The 20,990-nt window shown below is 43.0% G+C and overlaps 4 protein-coding genes across 10 annotated transcripts in view; 2 read left to right on the forward strand and 2 right to left on the reverse strand.

The window, feature by feature from the left end:
• Positions 1-124: 124 nt before the first annotated feature.
• LOC308393597 (uncharacterized protein) lies at positions 125-3,216 on the forward strand. Its single transcript, XM_080877490.1, is given in 9 exon segments — positions 125-408; positions 1,512-1,579; positions 1,651-1,808; positions 1,887-1,990; positions 2,307-2,468; positions 2,551-2,756; positions 2,926-3,005; positions 3,088-3,142; positions 3,144-3,216. Coding segments are annotated over 9 exon segments (1,062 nt in total). The 5' UTR covers positions 125-249; the 3' UTR covers positions 3,214-3,216.
• Positions 3,217-5,152: 1,936 nt separating this feature from the next.
• LOC308393595 (basic immunoglobulin-like variable motif-containing protein) lies at positions 5,153-14,119 on the reverse strand. 3 transcript variants are annotated; one of them, XM_080877484.1, is made up of 10 exons: positions 14,098-14,119; positions 9,342-9,884; positions 9,131-9,260; positions 7,182-7,277; positions 6,984-7,088; positions 6,805-6,899; positions 6,594-6,726; positions 5,714-5,797; positions 5,540-5,636; positions 5,153-5,461 (listed from the first exon to the last, which is right to left on the reverse strand). In XM_080877484.1, exons 2-10 carry the CDS (start codon positions 9,814-9,816, stop codon positions 5,165-5,167), a joined length of 1,512 nt encoding a protein of 503 aa, XP_080733610.1. In that variant the 5' UTR covers positions 9,817-9,884; positions 14,098-14,119; the 3' UTR covers positions 5,153-5,164. The 3 variants fall into 3 exon arrangements, with proteins under 3 accessions (XP_080733610.1, XP_080733609.1, XP_080733611.1); XM_080877483.1 differs by lacking the exon at positions 14,098-14,119 and adding an exon at positions 12,174-12,577; XM_080877485.1 differs by lacking the exon at positions 14,098-14,119 and having other exon boundaries at positions 9,342-9,548; positions 9,688-9,825.
• Positions 12,728-18,879, forward strand: LOC308393596 (inosine-uridine preferring nucleoside hydrolase). 4 transcript variants are annotated; one of them, XM_080877486.1, is made up of 7 exons: positions 12,728-12,797; positions 13,729-13,921; positions 15,757-15,945; positions 16,670-16,852; positions 16,997-17,108; positions 17,185-17,321; positions 17,399-18,879. In XM_080877486.1, exons 2-7 carry the CDS (start codon positions 13,784-13,786, stop codon positions 17,762-17,764), a joined length of 1,125 nt encoding a protein of 374 aa, XP_080733612.1. In that variant the 5' UTR covers positions 12,728-12,797; positions 13,729-13,783; the 3' UTR covers positions 17,765-18,879. The 4 variants fall into 4 exon arrangements, with proteins under 4 accessions (XP_080733612.1, XP_080733613.1, XP_080733615.1 ...); XM_080877487.1 differs by having other exon boundaries at positions 12,736-12,797; positions 13,707-13,921; XM_080877489.1 differs by lacking the exons at positions 12,728-12,797; positions 13,729-13,921 and adding an exon at positions 14,054-14,192.
• A 69-nt stretch (positions 18,880-18,948) lies between these two features.
• The window catches only part of tmem131 (transmembrane protein 131), a 41,179-nt gene continuing 39,137 nt past the window's right edge, over positions 18,949-20,990 (reverse strand). For both annotated transcript variants that reach the window (XM_080877481.1, XM_080877482.1), the window contains 5 exons: positions 20,846-20,964; positions 20,673-20,754; positions 20,153-20,256; positions 19,913-20,070; positions 18,949-19,829 (listed from right to left, as the gene is read on the reverse strand). In XM_080877481.1, the coding sequence (XP_080733607.1) occupies positions 19,551-19,829; positions 19,913-20,070; positions 20,153-20,256; positions 20,673-20,754; positions 20,846-20,964 (742 nt within the window). In that variant the 3' untranslated portion in view covers positions 18,949-19,550. The remainder of the gene's footprint in view (positions 19,830-19,912; positions 20,071-20,152; positions 20,257-20,672; positions 20,755-20,845; positions 20,965-20,990) is intronic.

Genomic DNA, 20,990 nt, shown 5'->3' on the forward strand with positions numbered 1-20,990 from the left:
TCGGATTCTGGTGAAATACAGTGTGCATTTATTGTGTAGGAGGACATCTAGTGGCGGTCTGCTGATGCTGCGAAGAAGTTCAGTTTTGAGCGGCCATAAACGCACCTTCACTGTTACCCGGAAGGACAACATTATGAAACGTGAAGGATCTGATGTTGCACTTCACTCTCTTCTGTGTGAATAATTAAGCTGCCCGGTGGTGTTATTTCAGAGGAGTCAGCGTTAGTAACTTGACTGAATGATCTTCTTATGAAAAGCAGTGCAAAGAATTCTCCAGTAAATCTTTTAATAAAGTGTTGCTCCATGGGCTCCTCTGCTCTTCTCACACAAATGGTTAATGATGAAGGGCCATTGATCCTAGATGGTGGACTGGCAACTGATCTGGAAGCGCATGGAGCCAAACTGCAGGTAAATCATAAAAATAACCTGCAACAGGTCACCATTTTCTATTGATTAGACTAATTTAATTTCTCTCTGGAGATGTTTTGTGTCTATTTTTAATCCATGTCTGTATTTTGAAGTTGATGGCAGTAACATATCTATAAAAAAAAGGGTGGGACAAGGCCATGTGTCTGGGAACTGAGGAGAGCAGCTGCTGGACTTATCAGGAGAGGAATGTCATCCCATTTTGGTCTGATACAGGATTCTAGCTGCTCAGCAGTCCTGAATCTCCTTTGTTGTGTTTTTGGTTTCATGATGCTCCAGACGCTTTGCTTGATGAAAGGTCTGGACAACAGGCCTGCAGTTCAGCACTCAGACTCAGATTTGATGAAGCATGCTGTTTACCATCATCCTGCTGAAATACGCAAGGCCTTTCCTGAAAAAGACGTCACCTGAATGGGAGCATATGTGGCCCTGAGATGTCCAACCCACTGAAACCCAAGAGATTCAAAAGCGCACAAAACAAAACAGAAGTGTTTTTTCTTCTTACATTAAGTTTCTTTGTCTACAGCACATCTGTTTGTGAAGTTAGAAAAACTCTGTCCACTCCACCCGAGAAACTTCCAGTCGTCACCACACCTGCATTTCCTACACGTGCTGGTGAAACTTGTGCAACTTGGGACTTGTTAGTTGCTCACAATGCTTCACCTGGGATGTAGACTGCAGATATTCCCTACTTAGAATCACAGCTTGCTGAACTTTACAGAGTCAGTCAAACCTGAGCATCAAAGGCTCATCTGCGATCTGAGTGTACTCTGTATCTTTGCAGCAGAAAATACCTGCATAGTTTTGTATTTATTTTCAGAGAGATGGTTAAATGACCTGAATATATCCTCTGGCCTTGTTCTCACGGCCTGTCTGTGACTGTGAGCTACTTGTTTTTCACAGCTTTTATTTTTTTTTCATTGTATTATCTTTACTGAATTTCCCAAATCTGCCCTCTTGAGAAATATAAAGTACGTAAACAGGTGAATAATATTTTTATCTGGTCTTTACAGATCAAATATAAGATTTTTTTTATTAATGTGAATCTGGACTGAAATTCGTGTGTGTGTGTGTTACATATGCAGGGAGACCCTCTGTGGAGCGCCAGGCTTTTGCACACTGCTCCTCAGGCCATAAGAGATGCTCATTACAGGTGTGTCCATGCAAAAAATGTTGGTAAATACAAATCAATCAGCACTTAATGTATACACTTTGTGTGAACAGGTTCCTCCTCAGTGGTGCTGATGTCATCACGACAGCCACATACCAGGCAAGTATCCCAGGATTCATCAGCCACCTGGAGGTGAGCGCTGAACGCGCCAGAGAGCTGCTGATGTCCGGAGTTCATCTGGCCAAAGAGACGGTTAAGAGGTTTGAGTCAGGTAGGAGAGCTTACGCTGAGCTGAGCCGACTCTTGCTGTAAACTGTGATATAATCTCACTGTTTATTTCTCTGTAAAGGGAAGAGACGCCCCCTGGTGGCAGGCTCTGTGGGGCCGTACGGGGCCTTTCTCCACGATGGCTCGGAGTACACTGGCGCTTACGCAGAGCAGATGAGTGTTGAAGTAGGTACCCCTCAGCCACCTACTGGACTTTATGCCTGCTTTGAGAAGATTACCCAGAATAGTTGTTTATATCTCCGGTTCTGGTTCTGTTTATATTTTCGGTTCATTTCATGAAAAATCATTAAGTACCTCCTTTTTTGGGACAATAACTTCAGTATATTTAATGACACTATGACACTTTTTACCTTAATACTATGGCTACTTTCAGAATTACAAACAAAATTGAAGCATTTTGAGTACAACAGAGATCTATATGACATTTTAATTGTAAAACACATTTAAGCTGTGTACACTTGTGTCTTTAATCTATTTGAAGGAGCTTAAAGTTTGGCACAGGCCTCAGGTTGACTGCTTAGCAGCTGCGGGAGTTGATCTGATCGCCTTTGAGACAATCCCGAGCATCAAAGAGGCGGAGGCTGTGGTGGAGCTGTTGAGGGAGTTTCCAAACTCAAAAGCCTGGCTGTCGTTCTCCTGTAAGGTAATCGCTGCCCGTGAACAGCGATGACGAAAGATCCATATTAGTTCGTTGTTAGTCACACAATGACTCGCCTCGCCATCAGGACGAGAAGCGTATATCGGACGGCAGCCTGTTCGCTGACGCCATGCGGGTCGCCGAGAGATCCACGCAGCTGCTCGCTGTGGGAGTCAACTGCTGTCCTCCAGACGTGGTGGAGTCGCTGCTGGACTCTGCTGGACCGCTGCACGTCTCAAACATGAGCTGGGTGGTGTACCCTAACAGCGGAGAGGAGTGGGACACTGAGCGGGGGTGGGTCTGAAGCTAAATTAACACACTAAGTCTAAACGCCTCACATCAACGTTTACATTCTGTAAATACAACATAAAGCTACCATAAAAACTTGATTCCTTAAAGAGAAAAAGGAAAATCTGCTAAATATCTGTGTGGATTCAGTAAAGGATCTTTTTTTCATTCAAAGGTGGCAAACATCAGGAAAACCATCAGGATGGACGCCTGATCTGAGCCACATGTGGGTGAAGCAGGGCGCTGCTCTGATAGGTGAGCTCAGCTGCTTTCTCTTATACTCAGTCTTTTTCTGTTTTGCAGCATTTTCTCTGAGCAGCTCTTCTCTGTCTTACAGGGGGATGCTGTCGTATCGGCCCTGCTCACATAGCAGAGCTAAGACAGCAGTTAAAGGGGCGTTGAACCTCCAGCCTCTGCAGAGAGGCCTCAAAACTTGGCTGCCTACAAGAACAGGACAAGCTGAAGGAGGCAGAAACCTGTCACTGCTGACTTTCTGCAAATTATAATGAAATCTGTGATTGATTACATGATGCTGGTGACTAAGACTTTCATGGTAAAAAGGGTTCTACATGCTTTATTTGACATGAAATGAGACTGTGAATAAGCCGTGTGAATAAAAGCAACACCGGAAGAGTCACAATAAATGTTAAACAAAAAAGAAATACGAATGCTGCAGGAATTCTTAAAAATCCCATTTTATTGTAAAATAAGTCAATAAATAAACCACTACATCAAACCCACTTAGGTACACAATGACTGTGTGTGTGGGTCAGAGACAAACGGACCCACAAAAGGTGCAAAGAAACATGTAAAGGAACTGCTCGTGTCTGAAATAAACCATGAGTGTCACTCGGAGTGTCCAAAGTTTCTACAGCTCCTGTGTTTAAACACCAGGATTGTCTACCGTCCCCCCGGAGATTTCACGAAACACAACACAACGCCAGCAGCTTTCACGATACTTTAACTGGACGAGCCGCTGAACGCCAGGTGAGAAACGATCCCACCTCCTGTACCTGTACGATGAGCTGCGTCTGAAAGAATGTACAGTGGATGTGTCGGTGCAGCTCAGATTAAACCTGCAGAAACGTGTCTGTGATGAGCGGCAACGCCGTGAGGTTTGCTTTGAGTGGGTCCGACTTCTCAAAGCTCCTTTTATTTATTATTTATAGATTTATTCATTTATGATCTGCGGCCAAATCTCTTGCGGGAATGATTACAGCAAACCAAAGCATCCTCCCTGTTTCTATTAGAAGAAAACGTTCTGCTGGGATATTCTGCAGAAGTGTTGCACGTTTTCTGATTGGTCAAATATTTGAGCTTTTCGCAACAGGTGGCTACAAATGAGTTTATTAATTTCAGTTCTTCTGCTGCGTCTCGACACAACAACACAGAGCTATTGAAGAAATTCGGCTGCTGCCAATCCACATTTCCACAGACCGAAGAACCAAACTTGCCGTAGTGTTACAAAGAGAAAGTTGAGACGATTTACATGGGAAACATGTATTTGAGAATTATTTCTGAATTTTTACTCACTCAACACTCAACCTTTTTCCAGAGGAAATAACTGTAACTGGTTCAATGTCGCCCCGGTTAGAAGGACGCAGACGACTGATGGCCTCAAAGTTTACTTCGTTAGTTTGTCGGTTTACTGCTTCAGACTGAAAACACAAGGCTGGAAAACCATTTCAAGTTACTGCTGACCTGAAAGCTGCACGCAATGCTACATGGGCCAGAAATTTCATGTGGATCAGTCATGGAACTGCCTCTGTAATGATTGCGAAGCAGCTGTCTCCATATTGCTTGTCTTCACTGCTAAAGGACAAAGTGAGCAAAGAAAAAGGATATGGCCACAGGAGACAAACAAGAAGTGAAAACACCCTAAAGAGAGTATCTGCTTCAAAGCACTAAAATGAGCTGAACATGTGGTAGTCTTAAATATTCAAAAAAGACTCTTGTGATTTCTGTAAAGCTTCTACTGTCAATAAATTCAATAAAAACTGCTTCCTGGTCACTTCCCTCTATAGGTTTTTAACTGGGAGGAGACCCCCTAGCAGACCCATATCTCATTTTGACTGGGAACACCTTGGGATGCCGCAGGGGGAACGGGAAAGGTCACTGGGAAAAAGGATATCTGGCATAACCTGCTGAGCCTAGAAGTGACCCGACTTTGGATAAGCAGAAGAAATGGATGCATCGAGCAGTTTTAGGAGATGATTTTAAAAAAAATGAAACTACGTATCTGAGCTGTTTTTGGACATTTAAAGAGTCCTAACGCTTCACTAACAGTGCATTTTGGTGTTTTCATGCCGTTTATTAACAGTAAACTGCAGAAAACCCCAGACCTATTCTTTAACTTCATAACTTCACTACTGTTTAGATACTCAGTCCTCATCCTGCTCATCCCTAAGAACCTTTCAGTCTGTGATGTCTTCTTCGAGGTCGCTGTCGGGCGAGCTGCGCTGTCTGTACTCCGTGCTGTTGGACAGGCGTTTCCAGCTGGTGTCTTTCTGGCTTCCCATGCTGTGTGAGCGTCCCAGCTGGGCCATCCGCTTGGCTGACATCCTCTCTTCGCTGTCGTCGCTCACGTGGGCCCTTTCCGTGGCAGATTGGTGAAAGTCGTGCCGCAGGTTTTCCAAATTCAGCGCCCAGGGGCCAAGCTTCTGCCAGTTGACCCTCTGGAAGGCCATGATGCAGTGCAGGTTTCCACCTACCTGCGAATGAAGAAGCCTTTTAGTTATTCACCATCTCAGACACACAAACATTTAAACAGCTGGTCTGAGAATTGGAACCTTTTTGGTTTTGCGGCGCTGAATCCCCCTCTCTGTGTGGCGAATGTCCAGGTATTCTGGATTTTGGGTATTGAGGTCAGTCACGATATCCAGCCACCTGCAGAGAGAACTTCCTGTTAAACTGCTTAACAGCAGCAGACGTGGAAATGGAGTAAAAACTGAACAGAAACATACTTTTTACAATGAATAGCCGGATGTTTTCTGCTGGGTTCCCCGATTAAGATCCAGTATTCCATTTCGTTAGTGGGAAGAGCGCCCCTTCACAGAAAACAGGACAACATCTGTTACTAAAAACTAGTCAACTAATTTGTTAATATTTTCATATGGTGACATTAAGAATGTAAAGTCTCTTGTTTAAGTCCATAAGATTTTACATCTCAGGACATAATAAAAAAATCAGCTGCTCCTCAGAGGGTCATAAAATTTGGTAAATTAAGTTTTTTAAAGTGTGCTTTCATGGATTTAACCTTTAACATGCTTATTGTGGCCTGTAGAGTTATGGAGTTTCTCTGAGCACTGCAGGGTTTGAGCATGGAGTGAATATGCTGGGATGTCCACTCCTGGGAAGACTTAGCACACACCTGAATGTGCCGAAGCCTCTGCTTTTAAAGAGGTGTTCACACTTCCTGAGCACCTCTAAGAATAAACAGTTTCCTGTTACTTACCCTCTAATTCAAGTCAAGACTTTGTCCTCAGGACTGCAAAGAGTCCCATTAAAACGTCTTTTTCACGCAGCCAAAAGATTAAATAAAATCTCTAACAAACGTAAACTTACAGCAAACAATGCAACAAAGAAATATGACAAAACAAAACAACTCTACACAAAAAGAAATAAGCTAAATTAAAAAGTTAAAAAAAGTTTAAAAAAAATGAACGAGCATCATCAAGTAAATATCTACATAAAATAAAATGAGCCTTTAATGTGGATCAATGCAGTAAACCGAAACCTCATTCATTATATTTTGTGCAGGGGCTAGCAGAAAAATCTCAAAACACAGCTTTTAGCGAGCACTGATCTAAATGAGCAGTTCTAACTGCTGTGACGTGGCGTTACCTGTACGCCTTTGCTGCTTTGAGCGGCGTGGCTTCGAACCCCACGGGGCAAAAGTAGTGGTTCTGACAGTGGTAAATGTAGGCCATGGATTCGTCCTTCAGGCCTTGTGTCAGTTTCATCAGAGCTCCTTCAGCTGAAAAGAAGAACGAGTTTAATCACTCAAGCTGCACATCTGTAAGAATAACAGCGCTGAGTGGGTCAGCTGACTCGCCTGTTTCTCCTGCTGTCTTGTGCTTTCCGTGTGGTTTGTACAGAATATAGGAGCAACCTCGCACTCGGAAGTTGTCGTTGATTTGTCTGAACCACCTGTGAGGAAAACGCACTGACTGCAGACCTGCGCACTCTTTAGATTTTTTTTTTTTTAAAGTAAAAGACGGAAGGTTTGTGTACCGCATCAGTGTAGCGTTGCCGGTGAAGGGACCAAACTTGATTTCTTCAAACGGCGGCTGAAACCCCAGAATATGCAGAGCTTCCTCCTGAGAGATGGGTGGCAGACTGGCAATGCAAACAAACATTTACACCTTTTATTCATCGCCCACACTTCATAAGCTGATTTTTTTTTTATGAGATAAGATGCAGGCTGCTCACTTTCCTGCGCCAAGCGTGCTGTACAGGAAGTTCCAGCAGGAAACCAGCGAGGAGATCCCACAAGACGTCTTATACTGTGGCCGACTGATGCAGTACCTGCAGAAAAATGGATTATAACACAAAAGACAGACTTCTGTTAAGGTAACGGGTCCTCTCCGAAAGAAGACAAGAGCTTCTGGAGAATCACCGGGGTTGCAATGAAAATACTTTTTTATGTGGGGTTTAATTTCTTCAAGTATTCATATTGGTTTATCAAAATTGCCAGAAATAACAGGAAATGCTGGATTACAGTAGGAAGGTAACAAATATTCACTGCCTTAAATCAATGTGCAACCATTCAGCAGAATGGCAGAGTCTTACTCCAGAAAAAACCCGGAGGACAGAGGCAAACATTTGGCACTGCCCTCACAGCTTTCAGTCATCCGCCTGTGCAATTACAATTTCAGATAAATGAACACTTCTAGATGCAGCTGTCACAGCCACAGCGACAACAAAACGAGACAGCCGTTGTGCTGTGAAAGAAAAACTCATTCAAATAAACACAAATGCGCTGACCGTGTCCTCGCTCTTTGGTTTCAAAACTTTACTGCCCTTCTTTAGTAAATCCTGACCCCAGGGGACAAAAAAGGACATTGAGCTGGCTCTAAAGCTCTGCAGTGAAAATGGAGAGTGCAGAGAGTCAAATCAATCTCTCCCCTTTTATCTCAGACAATCAAATGTTTCCATCCATCCTCTACATGACTGCCATCTTGTGGCCACAGTCAGCAGTTGTCGCTAAAGCTGCGCTTATTTCATGCACAATGGAGACCATAGCTCCCTCTGTTATATAGTCGTGTCCGTCTCCCAGTAACACTGACCGGAGGAGCTTTTTTCTGATGGTTTGCATATGCACATTTTGGACAAACCTCTCGTCTGGTCTGATGGGAAACAAGAATGCAAGGGAAGCAACCCCGGCTCTGCTTTCACTGCTCTGATATCAATTATGATTGACCCTTTGTGTGGAAACACAGCTTAGTGGTGGAGTAGCAAGTAAAAGAGCTTCAGTGATTTACCGTCGGCGAATCACCTCAGCCGACATGTGTGATGTAGAGAAGATGAAGTTTGAAAAGGATGTTAATAACTCCTTTAGTACATTAGCAAGGGAAGCTATAACCATAATGGACATAATGGACAGTGGCGCTGACCATGTCTGGTCTAATAAAACAGGCAAGCTGAGCAGGTGCAGGCTCAGCAGCACTTTCAGAATAGCATCTATAAAAATCTCTAAACGTAATAGGTTTAACCAGCTGTTTTGCCAACACTCCACCAACATTTTCCATCCATATTTTAATCCCCCGATAGATATTGACCATTAACCACGTCACACAACACTCAACGCTTTTAATTCAGATTATTTTTTTGTGATTAATATTTTCATATACTTTTGTAGACCTGTATTTATCAGCTCATTAACTTTTTTAGAGATCATCGCAAACATGTGATGTTGGACATTAAACATTAAACAGAATAACTATTTACAATGCGCTCAACCTTAAACATACACAGCAGTTATATGTTTAAGGTAATATAAATAATACACGATTTAACACAGAGAGAGAACATTATTCTGTAGAGTGATTATTTTTACTTTTGATATTTTAGGCACAACTTTCCAATAAAACAGTTTCATGTATACTGAGGTGTTTTCATAGTGTTTTATTGGTTCTTTTCCTAAACAGATAGTAGATACAAAAATGTGAAGATGTCCATGTAGAGTGAAAATAAACAGCATGAATGGTATGTTTTAATCTGATCCAGTTTATCTTGTTAAATAGTGAGTAAATAGTAAAGAGAGATGTTTTTTGTTTGTGTGTACAGGGAGATGGAGGGGATGGTCTCTGCTTTCCTTTCTGTAAAAGTCACTGCACGAACATGGAGGAAATGAAAATGGAGGCTAAATATAACATTACCATCTTCTGAGGTCGAGCACTTTCCTCTGTTTGATCTCCTCCAGTGAGGCGTGAGGAGGGACATCTTGCAGGTTCCTGCTGGGTCTGTCGGATGACTTCATCTTCTTAGCGCCGCATTTCTTACCATTGCCTGAAAAAGTGTTTCAAAAAACATCAAAGTGTGACATCATGTAAACCAAACTGATTAAATTCACTTCCAGACCTTTCTTACTTGCTCTTATTTTCCTTGTATATGCAGTGTTGAAGTCTGCTGTGTCAATCTCCCAGGCCAAAATAGGCTTGGACACGTCCTCCATGTCACAGTCCTCGCCTGCCCCCCCACGGGAACCTCCAGTGTGTGCGGCACTGAGCTCTGTGGAGGGTTTGGGCTTTACACGTGGGGATCCGTCATCCTGCTTCTTTGAGAGCGCGTCCCTGCCTGTGTTTGGGGGGCAGTACACGGAGGCAGCCTGGTTTAAGAGGGCATAATCAGAGCAGACTGTGTAGAACTTCTCACGGGAGTGTGTGACCGGGCAGGTCCACGGCAGGTGGAGCTCAGCACTAGAAGCCCGCCTCACCCTCGCGGCATCCCGGGCCAGGGACCGAATCAGGCTGTGCTCCTCCTCCCTGTCTGCGGTCCGCTGCAGCCCTGATGGCTCCGCAGACCCAGACAGGTTTGTTCCCTGACCCTCTGAGGTGTTAGGCATCGAGCGGCCGCTAAGCTGACTGGCAACAGAACCGGACGAGACGGAACGCGATGATGGAGAAGTGACCTCTGCAGGGAAAAAAGGAGGTTATTCAAAATATATGAGAAGAAGATGAAAGTGCAGAGATAGAGACCTCACACTGCACTCAGATAGGAGAAATCAGTCAGCTAATAGTTTTATCTGACACAGAAACATCTGTATTACATCAGGATAGCTCAGCTCTGCTGCCACAAACACAGACACAGGGGAATCTTACATATGTTACATATCACAACAGATTTTTATTCACCAAGCTCTTTCTGTGTATTTGTTCTCCCTCTCCTTCTTCTTTGTAATTTTTACCACACTGAGCTTGTCTTCCATTACTGTATTTTATTTTACCAAACTATTCTACTTTATTTTTGCCTTTTTGTTGCACGTGATGTTTAATATTTTAATATTTTTGCTTCTGTGAAAGGAATTTGCATCCAATCACCTGCCTTCAAATGTATTTGGATCATACATTGGAGAGAATGCAGAACCAAAAAGCTCCTGAAACACATGAACCAACTTTCTTAGTCTAACAGTTACCATAACTAGCAAAATCCATCATTATCAAAAATTTCCAGTGGACTTTTCAACAAGATTGCTTAATAATTAAATAATTAAGTCCTACAGAGTGAGGGGATGCCTGAGGAATGGAGAAGAAGTGCACTGGTACTGATTTTCAAGAACAAGGGTGATGTGCAGAGCTCCACACCATGAAGCTGTGGGAAAGAGTTGTTGAAGCTAGGTTAAGTAGCAGCAGTATGCCTTCATGCTGAGAAAGAGCTCTACAGATGTAATGTGTGCTTAGGGAGTGTTGATGGGGGAGTACAGAAAAGGTCAGAAGGAGATTGACGGTCTCTGCATGGATCAGAGAAAGGATATTATAAGGCGCCAAAAGAGGAACTGCATAAGGAAGTCAGGAGTGGCAGAAAAGTATGTTAAGGTCGTGCAGGACATGTATGAGGACAGCGAGACAATGGGGAGATGTGTGTTAGGAGTGACAGATGGGTTCAAGTTGGGGGTGAGATTAAATTTTTTTCAGTGGTGATGGAGAGGCTGATGGATGAGGTCAGGCAGGAGTTTGCAGATGACACTGATCCGTAGTGATCAAGTGGAGTCTGCAGAGGTGGAAGTCTAACGAAAGACTTCTTTAAGTTGCTTGAAGACGTTTCATCTCTCATCCGAGAACCTTTATCAGTTCTAGGGTCAAATGGTGGAGAGTCCCAGATTTAAACCCTGTGGGAGTATCCCCCCAAGAGGGACAAAAGGACCCCCTAATGATCCTCTACCCAATCACATGAGCCAAGGTGTGAAAACGGGTGTAGGTCATAATCAGCCAAGGTTTCGGGTGAGCTCATTGTGAAACCTAGCCCCACCCTATCATGTGATTTCCTGAGGTCATATGGCCCAGGATGTGAGTGGGCGTTAAGGCGTCTGGGAAGGGAACTCAAAACTGGATTATAGATGGCAGACAGTTGGTGTCGTAAGCCACCGCCTTTGTTCAAAGATGGTCGCTCACAGTGGACATAAATGGCTTCTTTTACTCCTCTTTCAAACCATCCATCTTCTCTGTCCAAAATGTGAACACTGGCATTTTCGAAAGAGTGACCTTTGTTCTTTAGATGCAGATGGACTGCTGAGTCTTGTCACGTGGAGGTGGCTCTTATATGTTGTGCCATGCGTTGGTGAAGTGGCAGCACAGGTGGAAGTATATACTGGAGAGAGGATGAATGGAGATCCGTAAAAGCAAGCCTGAATACATGTTTGTGGATGAAAGAGAGACGGATGGAGCACAGGTAACGAAGATAGATCGGTTTAAATAACTGGGGTAACTAACTCTCTCGACCGCGGACGAGAGAGGTGAAGATAGGAGAGCAGCAAGAGTGAGAGGGAAGGTTTACAAGATGGTAATGAGACCTGCTTTCATGTATGGTTTGGAGACAGGAGGTAGAGCTGAAGATGCTCAGATCTTCATTGGAAGGGATGGTGGACAAACATGAAGCAGATATCAAAAAAGAAATTTTATAGACAAAGTAGAGTGTTAATAGGCAGAGGGTCTTATACAATTGTAAAGCAAGCTAGCTCCTTCATTTATATACAGTCTTTAAATCGTCCCCCTGGCAAACCCAGTGTTGGTCCACGTTAACGAAAACACCTGAAACTATGAACATAACAAATTCCAAAGACATAATCCTGAATGTCACTTGTCAGGCTCACGGAGAGACAAACAAGCACTGTTCCTCTTAGCCTTTAGCCTACAATGAGTCACCTATCATAGAAACAGACAGCATGGCTCTTGATATCCACCTAAACATTAACTAACGGTTCACCTGTAAAGCTGCTGCGATCACCCACAAACATCCAATTTGGTTAGCGGACGTAAACACGCCCAGCCGTCATTTTCAGCATCACAGATAGACTCATAAAATCTTCAGTAATGACCACCCTTGGCGGGGAGGCGGAAAAAGATAAAGCTGAGAGCAAACTACCAAATCGCCGCACACATTAGCACGAAAAATGTGGAAAATAGCCGAAAATAAGCAACAAACGTCGTCCTTCTGACCCGCAGCCTCTTCCTGAGCAGGTCCATCGGACTATACCATTCTGAGGAGCAACCGGGAGGAAGGGAAATATCAACGTTGTTAAATTCTTATAAGATTGTTAAAAAAACAAAAACAGAAAGTTTAAATGAGCAAAAACACTTTTCATCGCACACATGTGTATGTTATTGCACTGCATTAAATTTACTACATATTTGGACGTGTCCAGTTGGCGCCTCCTCTTCCCGTCTCAGTAAAATTATTTCTCAGTTTAAACCAATCACAGTAGAGCGCTTGAATGGACGAGTCTCGTCAGCGTCACGTGATATATTCAGATAGTTCCTGAAAGTGCATACCGGGCAATTTAAATTTGTAGACTCAGAGACACGTCCGTCGATACATTTATTATTTGTGGTAATTATTAATCTCTAAATGCATTAACTTAAAAAAATGTTATCTTATATGTAGTTTCATTAATATATATGTATGCGGTGAGTAAACGGTCACCGTTACCCACGGCGTTAACAGTTATTACTATGGCTTTAACGCCATTGTAACAAGTTAACATTGTTTTTCCATCCACCCATCCATTCTCCTCCGCTTATCCCTTTTCAGGGTGGGGGACTGGAGCCTATCCCAGTTGTCATAGGGCGAGAGGCAGGGTACACCCTGGACAGGTCGCCAGTTTGTCACAGGGCTAATTTAGAGTTATGTCTTTGGGCTGTGGGAGGAAGCCGGAGTACCCGGAGAGAACCCACGCAAACACGGAGAGAACATGCAAACTCCACACAGAAAGGCATATACTTAAAACATTTTCCAAAAACCCAGGAGTTGAGAATCTCAATACCTCCATTGGTTTTGCCGAGAGCAAGTTAAATGCAGACATGCAGTAGGCTTGAATGGGAAACTGCCTGCTGATATTTAGCAAAGAATCATCAGTTACTAATGTAACATAAACTTTTATAAACCTATAGACATGTAATGACATGTAGAGCTGCATATTCTGTAAATTAGTTTCTGTGTATATGGAAATAAATATAATGAAGTTAGTCTGTAGGCACATTTTGAGGCAGATCAGTTTGTACTAAAAAGGGAAAGTTGAGACTGAAGGCAGACGCTGTCCCAAGCATCTTTATACATCGCCCTGTGGTCCAGAGGACGACCCCTGTACCCCAATGCACACAAACACAGAGTGCATAGCTGCTGATCATAGCTATACTGTTAAAAGTGTATGTCACTTTTAACAGTATAGCTACAAAAAATGTTAATAATGACAGCATGAATAATAACATAACGGTTAATATTTTTCTGCATTATTTCAAGGCATTATTTTAAACGTTTAAAGGTTACCAGTGCCACGCCCTGTACTCATACCAGTAAGAAAGACTGAGGAAAGAAAAATGGAAGAGATTGAGACAAGACAGTGTGACAGAGGGGAGACGGCTATAAGAGAGAGACCGGAAATGTGTCCCTCTGCGGCTCACGAATTGCTCGAGCGCCTGCGGAGGCTCTTTGAAGCTCACGCACGCAGACCTAAGGTGAGTCTGTTCATTGGAGATCCGACTTAAACCTTTAAAAGCGAAAATATAATTACATTACTTGCAGTTTAAACCGCACGATCACTCTATAAATACAGATTGGCCGTTTTTGTAGTGGACATACTGTGATTTCTTTCTTCTAACAGGTGACCTGACTCTAAAAACTATAAGCAAACCTGAACTTTGATCTTTGCGCGTCCTCTGGCGGTCGTGGCTTGCTATTGGATCACTTCCGGTTCCTGTTACTACTTACAGTGGTGTTTTTCAGCAGGTTAATCTGTGCATTACATGCTTACATGCTTTTGTTTAACGGCTCATTTCACAATGTAACCTTCACGTTCTTTATCAGAAACACACTCTTTGCTGAATCATCTGCAAATTATACGCATAATATTCACTCATTGTTTGTTTAGGAAGCTAACCTAATTGCTAAGCTTAGCCGAATCACTAGCAGAATGACTTCTCCTGTCCCTGGTGGTGTGCTATATGATAACAAGTAAAATACAGGGCCAATCTTACCGATACGGATACTTCAAAGTTATAAAAGCAGTTTATACAGAGCAGTGTGCTTGAACATGTTACAATGGTCACTAAATCACAGCGATAGTAACTTTCCATAATAATTAGTTAACACAACAAAACAACCCTTTCAGCTTGTCATGTATTTTGAAACGTTTTTTGGTTTTTAAAAGAATTTATTTCATTTAATTTTTTTTAGAAACCGAGTTTTAAAGAACCTTGGGTCAACTTCTGTTTTAAATATTTGTTCATGGTTAAGATATGTTTTTCAGTTCCAATACTAGAATTTATTTAACACATTTCAGATGATAATATTATTTGAATAACCAATAATACTTCTTTTTATTTACATAACGCCAAATCAGATCAACAGTTGCATCAAGATGCTTTTTATTGTAAGGCAAAGAGCTAACAATCAAGATGACCCCCTATGAGCAAACCTCACAAACTTACTTACTTAAATACTTTATTGAGTAATTGAGTTCATTATTATTAGGTTGTTTTAAAAACATTCTGAAAAGCCTTTAGTTTTCAGGGCTCTCTTTTGTGGAAACAGCTCCCAGTTTAGTCAGATTTGTGTGGGATATTTTGCTCTTCGTAACAAGTAACAAATATGATTGATGTGATATTGGTGTCAAAACTTTTTTTTTTTCCTGTAAAAAGATTTTAAATGCGCCTTTCGGTACCTTTCTGAACTAAAATGACACCACTGACTCTAGTATTATCTGTAGGATTTTCATTGCTAATAGAGCATTTCCCTGGCATTTCTTGTTTTAACAAACACAGAAAAGAAAAAGGGCTGAGGGGTAAATCAAACCTGATAACAGGATAACACTCCTCAGAGGTCATGGTGAGGAATATTACACTGCTGTTTAGTCTTTGATTGAAGACTTGAAGATTAAAATGTCAAAAAAACAACAAAACAAAACCGTCTCTTGCCAGAAAGAGTAACCTCAGAGTCCAAAGGGTCACCGAGGAGAAGTTAATCTGTATGAGTGTCTCCACCTACCTGTACTGCCACAGCCAGGTGTGAGGCAACAAGAACCGAGGCAGGCTCCAAAGGTACAGAAGTCCACTAGAGGAGTTTCTCTCAGCAGATACAGGTAATGATGACAAAAGTCCTTCAGACAGCTCTGAATACTGAGCAGAATCTACTGTGTGAGCTGAGAATCAGGATCCTGGAGATATTTGATAGGCAGAGCAGTGAAAAACTCCTCTCTAATGAAAAACCAGGTGGTGCATATGTCCGCCTGTTAGGAGCTCATCATATTTTACTGTTTTACAGTTAATGTATTGTGTTGTTTGTAATCTTACAGGAGACCATGGAAAAGAAGCTAATGATCATCGACACCGATTGCGGCATAGACGATGCTCAGGCAATAATGATGGCGTTGGCGGCGCCTAACATCCACATCCTGGGCGTCACCTGCGTGTTTGGGAACACGACGGTCGACAACGTGTGTCAGAACGTTTTGAGGGTGCTCTCAGTCTGTGAGCGTAACGGGGTGCGTTTACTGAAGCTGTCTGAACAATCACAATCTGAGGAAATGCAGATTTGTGTATTTTAATATAGATGTAATGTTCTTAAATGATTCATTTTCTATGAATTTTTTACTGAATGTTTCACCTGCTGTGCAGCACTTCGGTTCACGTGTGTTTAAATGTGCTGTAGAAACAGTCTAAGTTGTTACTTTTCAAAGTATTGGTGTAGCACACAGACTCATTAGTCACAACAATTAGGGTATTGTCGAAATTAGAAGAGCACAGACCTCCAGCTATTCAAATATCAATTATTAAATAAAAACTGCATCACACACACACAGATGTTATGTTTAGAAACAATGATCTGTTTCTAAACTGCCCTCTCTGAGGTCCCTTTAAGGATTTTTTTTTTTATACCTTTGTAAATCATCCATTGGTTGTTTAAACAGATGGGATTTGTCTGCCTTTGAGAGTCAGTAACAGACTTCCTGTCATGCATGTTCATAAAATGTTAGTTTAACCAGATTAGGAGAAAGGTTCCTGGACTAGTGAATTTCTGCTCACATAAACACAAATGGCAGCATTAAAGTAACATCCTTGGCGGAGTTTAATATATTGTAATCTTTGGTATTTTGTGACAAGTCTTGCTGAGCCTGGCCAGCAGGGTTTACACCGCAGTGTTGTGTCGGCAGAACTCAGGTGTTAATCTGTAAGGAAAGCTGCACTAATCTGAATTTCCTCCTGTAGATTCCAGTGTTTCGAGGTTCTGCTGGCCCTCTGGTTGGAGCGGGAAACTCACCCACTGACCACTTTGGAAGTGATGGACTCGGAGATGTGATAAAGGAGAAAGATCCTTGTTGGGAGGAGAAAATCCAAAAGGAGCATGCAGTTACCGCAATGATAAGACTGGTGTCCGAAAACCAGAACCAGGTTCAAAAACTCCTTCGTTTAGTCACAATTTGATCCTAAATTGTGATGCGTTTCCCAAAGAGCATGATTCTTTGCTCAGTTAGGCACAGATCTCAACAATTCCCCTTGAGAAAACACTAATGGAAGAAAACATGTCCTCCACAGGTCTCCTTGGTGGCTCTCGGCCCGCTCACTAATCTGGCGCTGGCGGTCAGACTTGACCCCCATTTTCCCCAAAAGCTCAGGGAGGTGTACATCATGGGCGGCAACATGGAAGGTAAAACGGCCTCGTGGTAACTGGTGTTCGAGCGTGAGGCGTTCAGGAGTGAATAATGGTGCTTCTGCCTTTATAGGAAAAGGAAATGTGACTCTGTGTGCAGAGTTTAACTTCGCCATGGATCCAGAGTCAGCCTATATTGTTCTTGAGGAGTTCCTCTGTCCTACCTACCTGGCATCGTGGGAATATGCGTGCAGAAACGCACTGACGTGGGTAAGATCTCCACGCTTAGAGAAGTGCATGGCCCTGCCATGTGGGTCACTTTAAACTGAAATTCCTGATTTGTGCAGGAGTTCCTTGAGGAGCTCGTCAATCAGGACGCTCCAGCTGCACGCTTCATGAGGATGATAACGTCTAAATGCTGGGCTTATTCCAGAGAGGCCATGATGACTAAGAGAGACGTGTACTTTGGGCCGGGCTTTGTCTCCTATGATTCCTACGCGATGGCGGCCTGCATCGACCGCAGCGTGGTGACGGAGAGCATCGAGTGTCCCGTCCGCGTGGAGCTCCAGGGCTCCATTGCTCGAGGCATGTTGGCGCTGGATCGCACAAATCAGCTGAAGAAGAGCCACAGCGTGTTTGTGTTGACTAAATGTGACACAGCCAAGTTCAGCGAGCTTCTGAAGGAGTCCCTCAGACAGCCCTGCAAGAAGTAAAGTCTGGACTTCCTTCATTTAACTGCTGCATCACTAAGTGCCCTTTGACTGACATCATTTTATAGCCACAAATGATGTCAGGGAAGATGGTTACTAAATTTTCCCACCTGACCAATCACAATAAGCTGGATTTTTTGGAATGTTTTATTTAATAAAGCAATGCAACCTTTTACCGTTATAGGCGATCGTGATTGTTTAAAATTAAAATCCCTCAAGAGTACATCAGAGCTAAGGACATTTAAACTGCAACCAAATCAATTTTAGACCCACTCCAAGTGTCACAATCTAAAAAATAAAAGCTATATCAGAAAATGATTTGGACTCAGGAGGATTCACGGCGAAAAGATGAGTGAAATTTTACAAAGAATGCACTTGGTAACGTTTTTCTACGATTAATAATCAGAAAACGGATCGAACATTGAGGGTAACAAAGCTTGAAACTTTGTCACATGAAAGTTGTTTGTACTCATCTCACAAACACACCAAATCATACTGAGTAAATTTTTATTCTGTTTCCAATAATAAACTTTTAGCATCAGTAACATGCAACGTAACAGCACTAACGTAAAATCTCTTACATTAAAAATTACAATCTGAGACATAAGATGAGGATGCTCCACTAAACACGTGCTACGTTAACTTTAAAAATACCCTTTGGAGGGTTTCATTGGCTGTATGTTACTGTGTGCCAGTAATATATATAATATTCTTAACTAAAAATGTTTCCTATCATAACTTTGTCAATCGACTTTTTACTTTGTTTTTTAGGATAATGGGATATCGTGTCATAAACACATATTTATGTATGAGGAACAGAACCAGCATTGTTACCGTGGATATTTGATCGGTTTTCTTCAAACAGTAGTTTTGGGTAAACTTTTAGGGCTCAGGCTTTCAGGTGAAGCGCACAACAACCTAAACCTCTCTGCTGTTCCATGTCCAGTCGTGGATGCTCTTTGTAATGAGGTCAGTGTACGTACCCGAAGCTTCAGACGGCTCTTCAATCATTCTGAGGTTTTTCTACATCTTGGGTCATAAAGGCTGGCTTTAGACACAGAATGCACTGAGGGGCTGCAATGAGGCCCAGTGTCATATAAAGAAGGATCATTTTGAATCATGCAAAGCTGTTGTAAAAGCCTAAAGCTTGAAATGTTTCAATGGAATAAAAAACCTGAAACATGAGCGTTTCTGCTGAAATCCTTTATTTAATTTTGCTGACAAATCGAGGTGATGTACAATACAAACCTCAAACTTAAATATTTTTTTGATCACCTGACCAATTTATTCCCACAGAAGGCTTTGAAGAAGAAGAAAAAAAGTAGTGGGGACATGAATTTTCTTGAAGCTTTTTTGGGGGCTGTTTCATGAAGAACAACTCTGGATTTATTCAAGATCCCTGCAGCCAAATAAAAGCCTGGTGCAATGACAGACCTCAAAGCCACCAGTAGGAATCCAAGTGATGGTGAAAGCGGGACTTATGGCTTCAAATAGACATCTATTCCAACATTAATACTGAACTTAAGAGATTTTGCTCCAAGTGTCACTTTTAAAGGACAAACGCAGCCTTCGCCGTGCTATCAGCCTCTTAACTTTAGGGAAACCTGTTAAAAGAAATTCAAATAAAAGTAAGCATCCCTCCCCACCCCCACCCCTCGGGAATAAAAAGCTGCAGAGACCTATACGCAGCGCCAGGCTGGCGATCGCTCCAGGCTGCTTCTTGTCGGGAATCTGATTACATGAGAATTTGCTTTATGAGTACAGAGAACTTAAGTGCTACGGCGTGGCCTTAGTTGGTGTTGTTGGAGGAGCTGGGCCACGGCTCAGAGCTGCGCCTGCTAACGGTGGGGCCCCACATGCTCCAGGGGTTGTAGGTCCGACTCATCTCGGTGGAAGCCACCACGGCTGGCGGTGGCGACGGAGCGGAGCTGCTGACGAGATCCGTCAGAGGTGTCGAGGTGGTGGTTGGAGGGAAAGGGTTTAAGGCTGGCTCTGCACTCGTTGACCAAATGGAGCTGCCGAAGGGTGTGGTTGTAGACCACGGGTTGCGGCCGTTTCCCAGGAGTGACTAAGGGGAAAAAAATTTAATAAAATCATGAACAGGAAGTCGGAGTATCTGCGAACTGCATCATATCACAGAAAAGATCTCACTGTGGCTGAGGTGGGCGTAGAGCTGGGGGTGCTGGTCCAGGAGTGCAGGGGATCAGTGGGGCTCGGTATGTCCCAGATGGAGGAGGGGACGGTGGTAGTGAACTCTGGCCAGCTCTGCTGAGGCTCAGATGGCTTTTGGAGACTCATTCCACTGAACACTAAAAACAACAGACACCACACACATTTTAGCTGGAAGGCTGTGAACAATCTGAACACGAGGCTCTGCGTCCGTCTGCTTACCTCCCGTCAGGTTGAAGTGGTTGTTGGAGCCAAAAGCGGAGAAAGAGTTGGCCGACTGGTAGTTTGGACTGCTGGTCGTGTCGATTGGACTCCACAGTCCAGAGCTTTAAGATAAAAAGGAACGCTCAGTTAATAGAGCTGGCCCTGGGACACCGATCCAGAGTACTGCACATTACTGTCAGGCCACGATCGCAAGAGAGTGGAAATTTGTGCAGCAGTGTGCTGATCTACAAACAAGGACACAGCCACTTCCTTTCAATCCAATCCAAACATTTGTGGAGAGAACTGACGAGTTTCAGGACAGAACCGAAGCCTTGGCACCTGTTCGCAGCTTTGAGCCATTCACCTGCGCCAATACCATCCTCATAATATCTGCTCTGTCATTCCAAATAAATGAACACTCCTTTGGCAGAGCAGAATATCACCTTGTGCTTATTTCAACACTAATTTCAGCTCAATTTGCAGTAAACTGCCTCTAAAATGAGATATTTGTGCTGGTGCACACTTTCCTTCCTGTTACCTGTCTGAGCTGTCGCTTTCAAAGGATCTCATGTGCTCCAGACTCTTGCCTTGGCTGTCAGTTTTACCTGCACCAGAGCCACCTGAGGGAGGCAGAAAACATCCCGTAAACAAAGCACAGTGGGAAAAATGTTCCCACTAACATAAAGGACTGATTCAGCGCTCCATATTCACCTGGGCTTTTGTCATAACCTTTAGTTACAGCGTCAGCAAAGGTGAGGTTCCCGTTTTTGCCCGGCTGCGGGAGGGCTGCAGGCAGTTTATTTCCTGGGGCTTTCTTCTGGTTTATCTCACTGTGAATATACAGCACGTGTTCAGT

The sequence above is a fragment of the Rhamphochromis sp. 'chilingali' genome, assembly GCF_963969265.1.
Source record: "Rhamphochromis sp. 'chilingali' genome assembly, chromosome: 3".
Taxonomy (NCBI): domain Eukaryota; kingdom Metazoa; phylum Chordata; class Actinopteri; order Cichliformes; family Cichlidae; genus Rhamphochromis; species Rhamphochromis sp. 'chilingali'.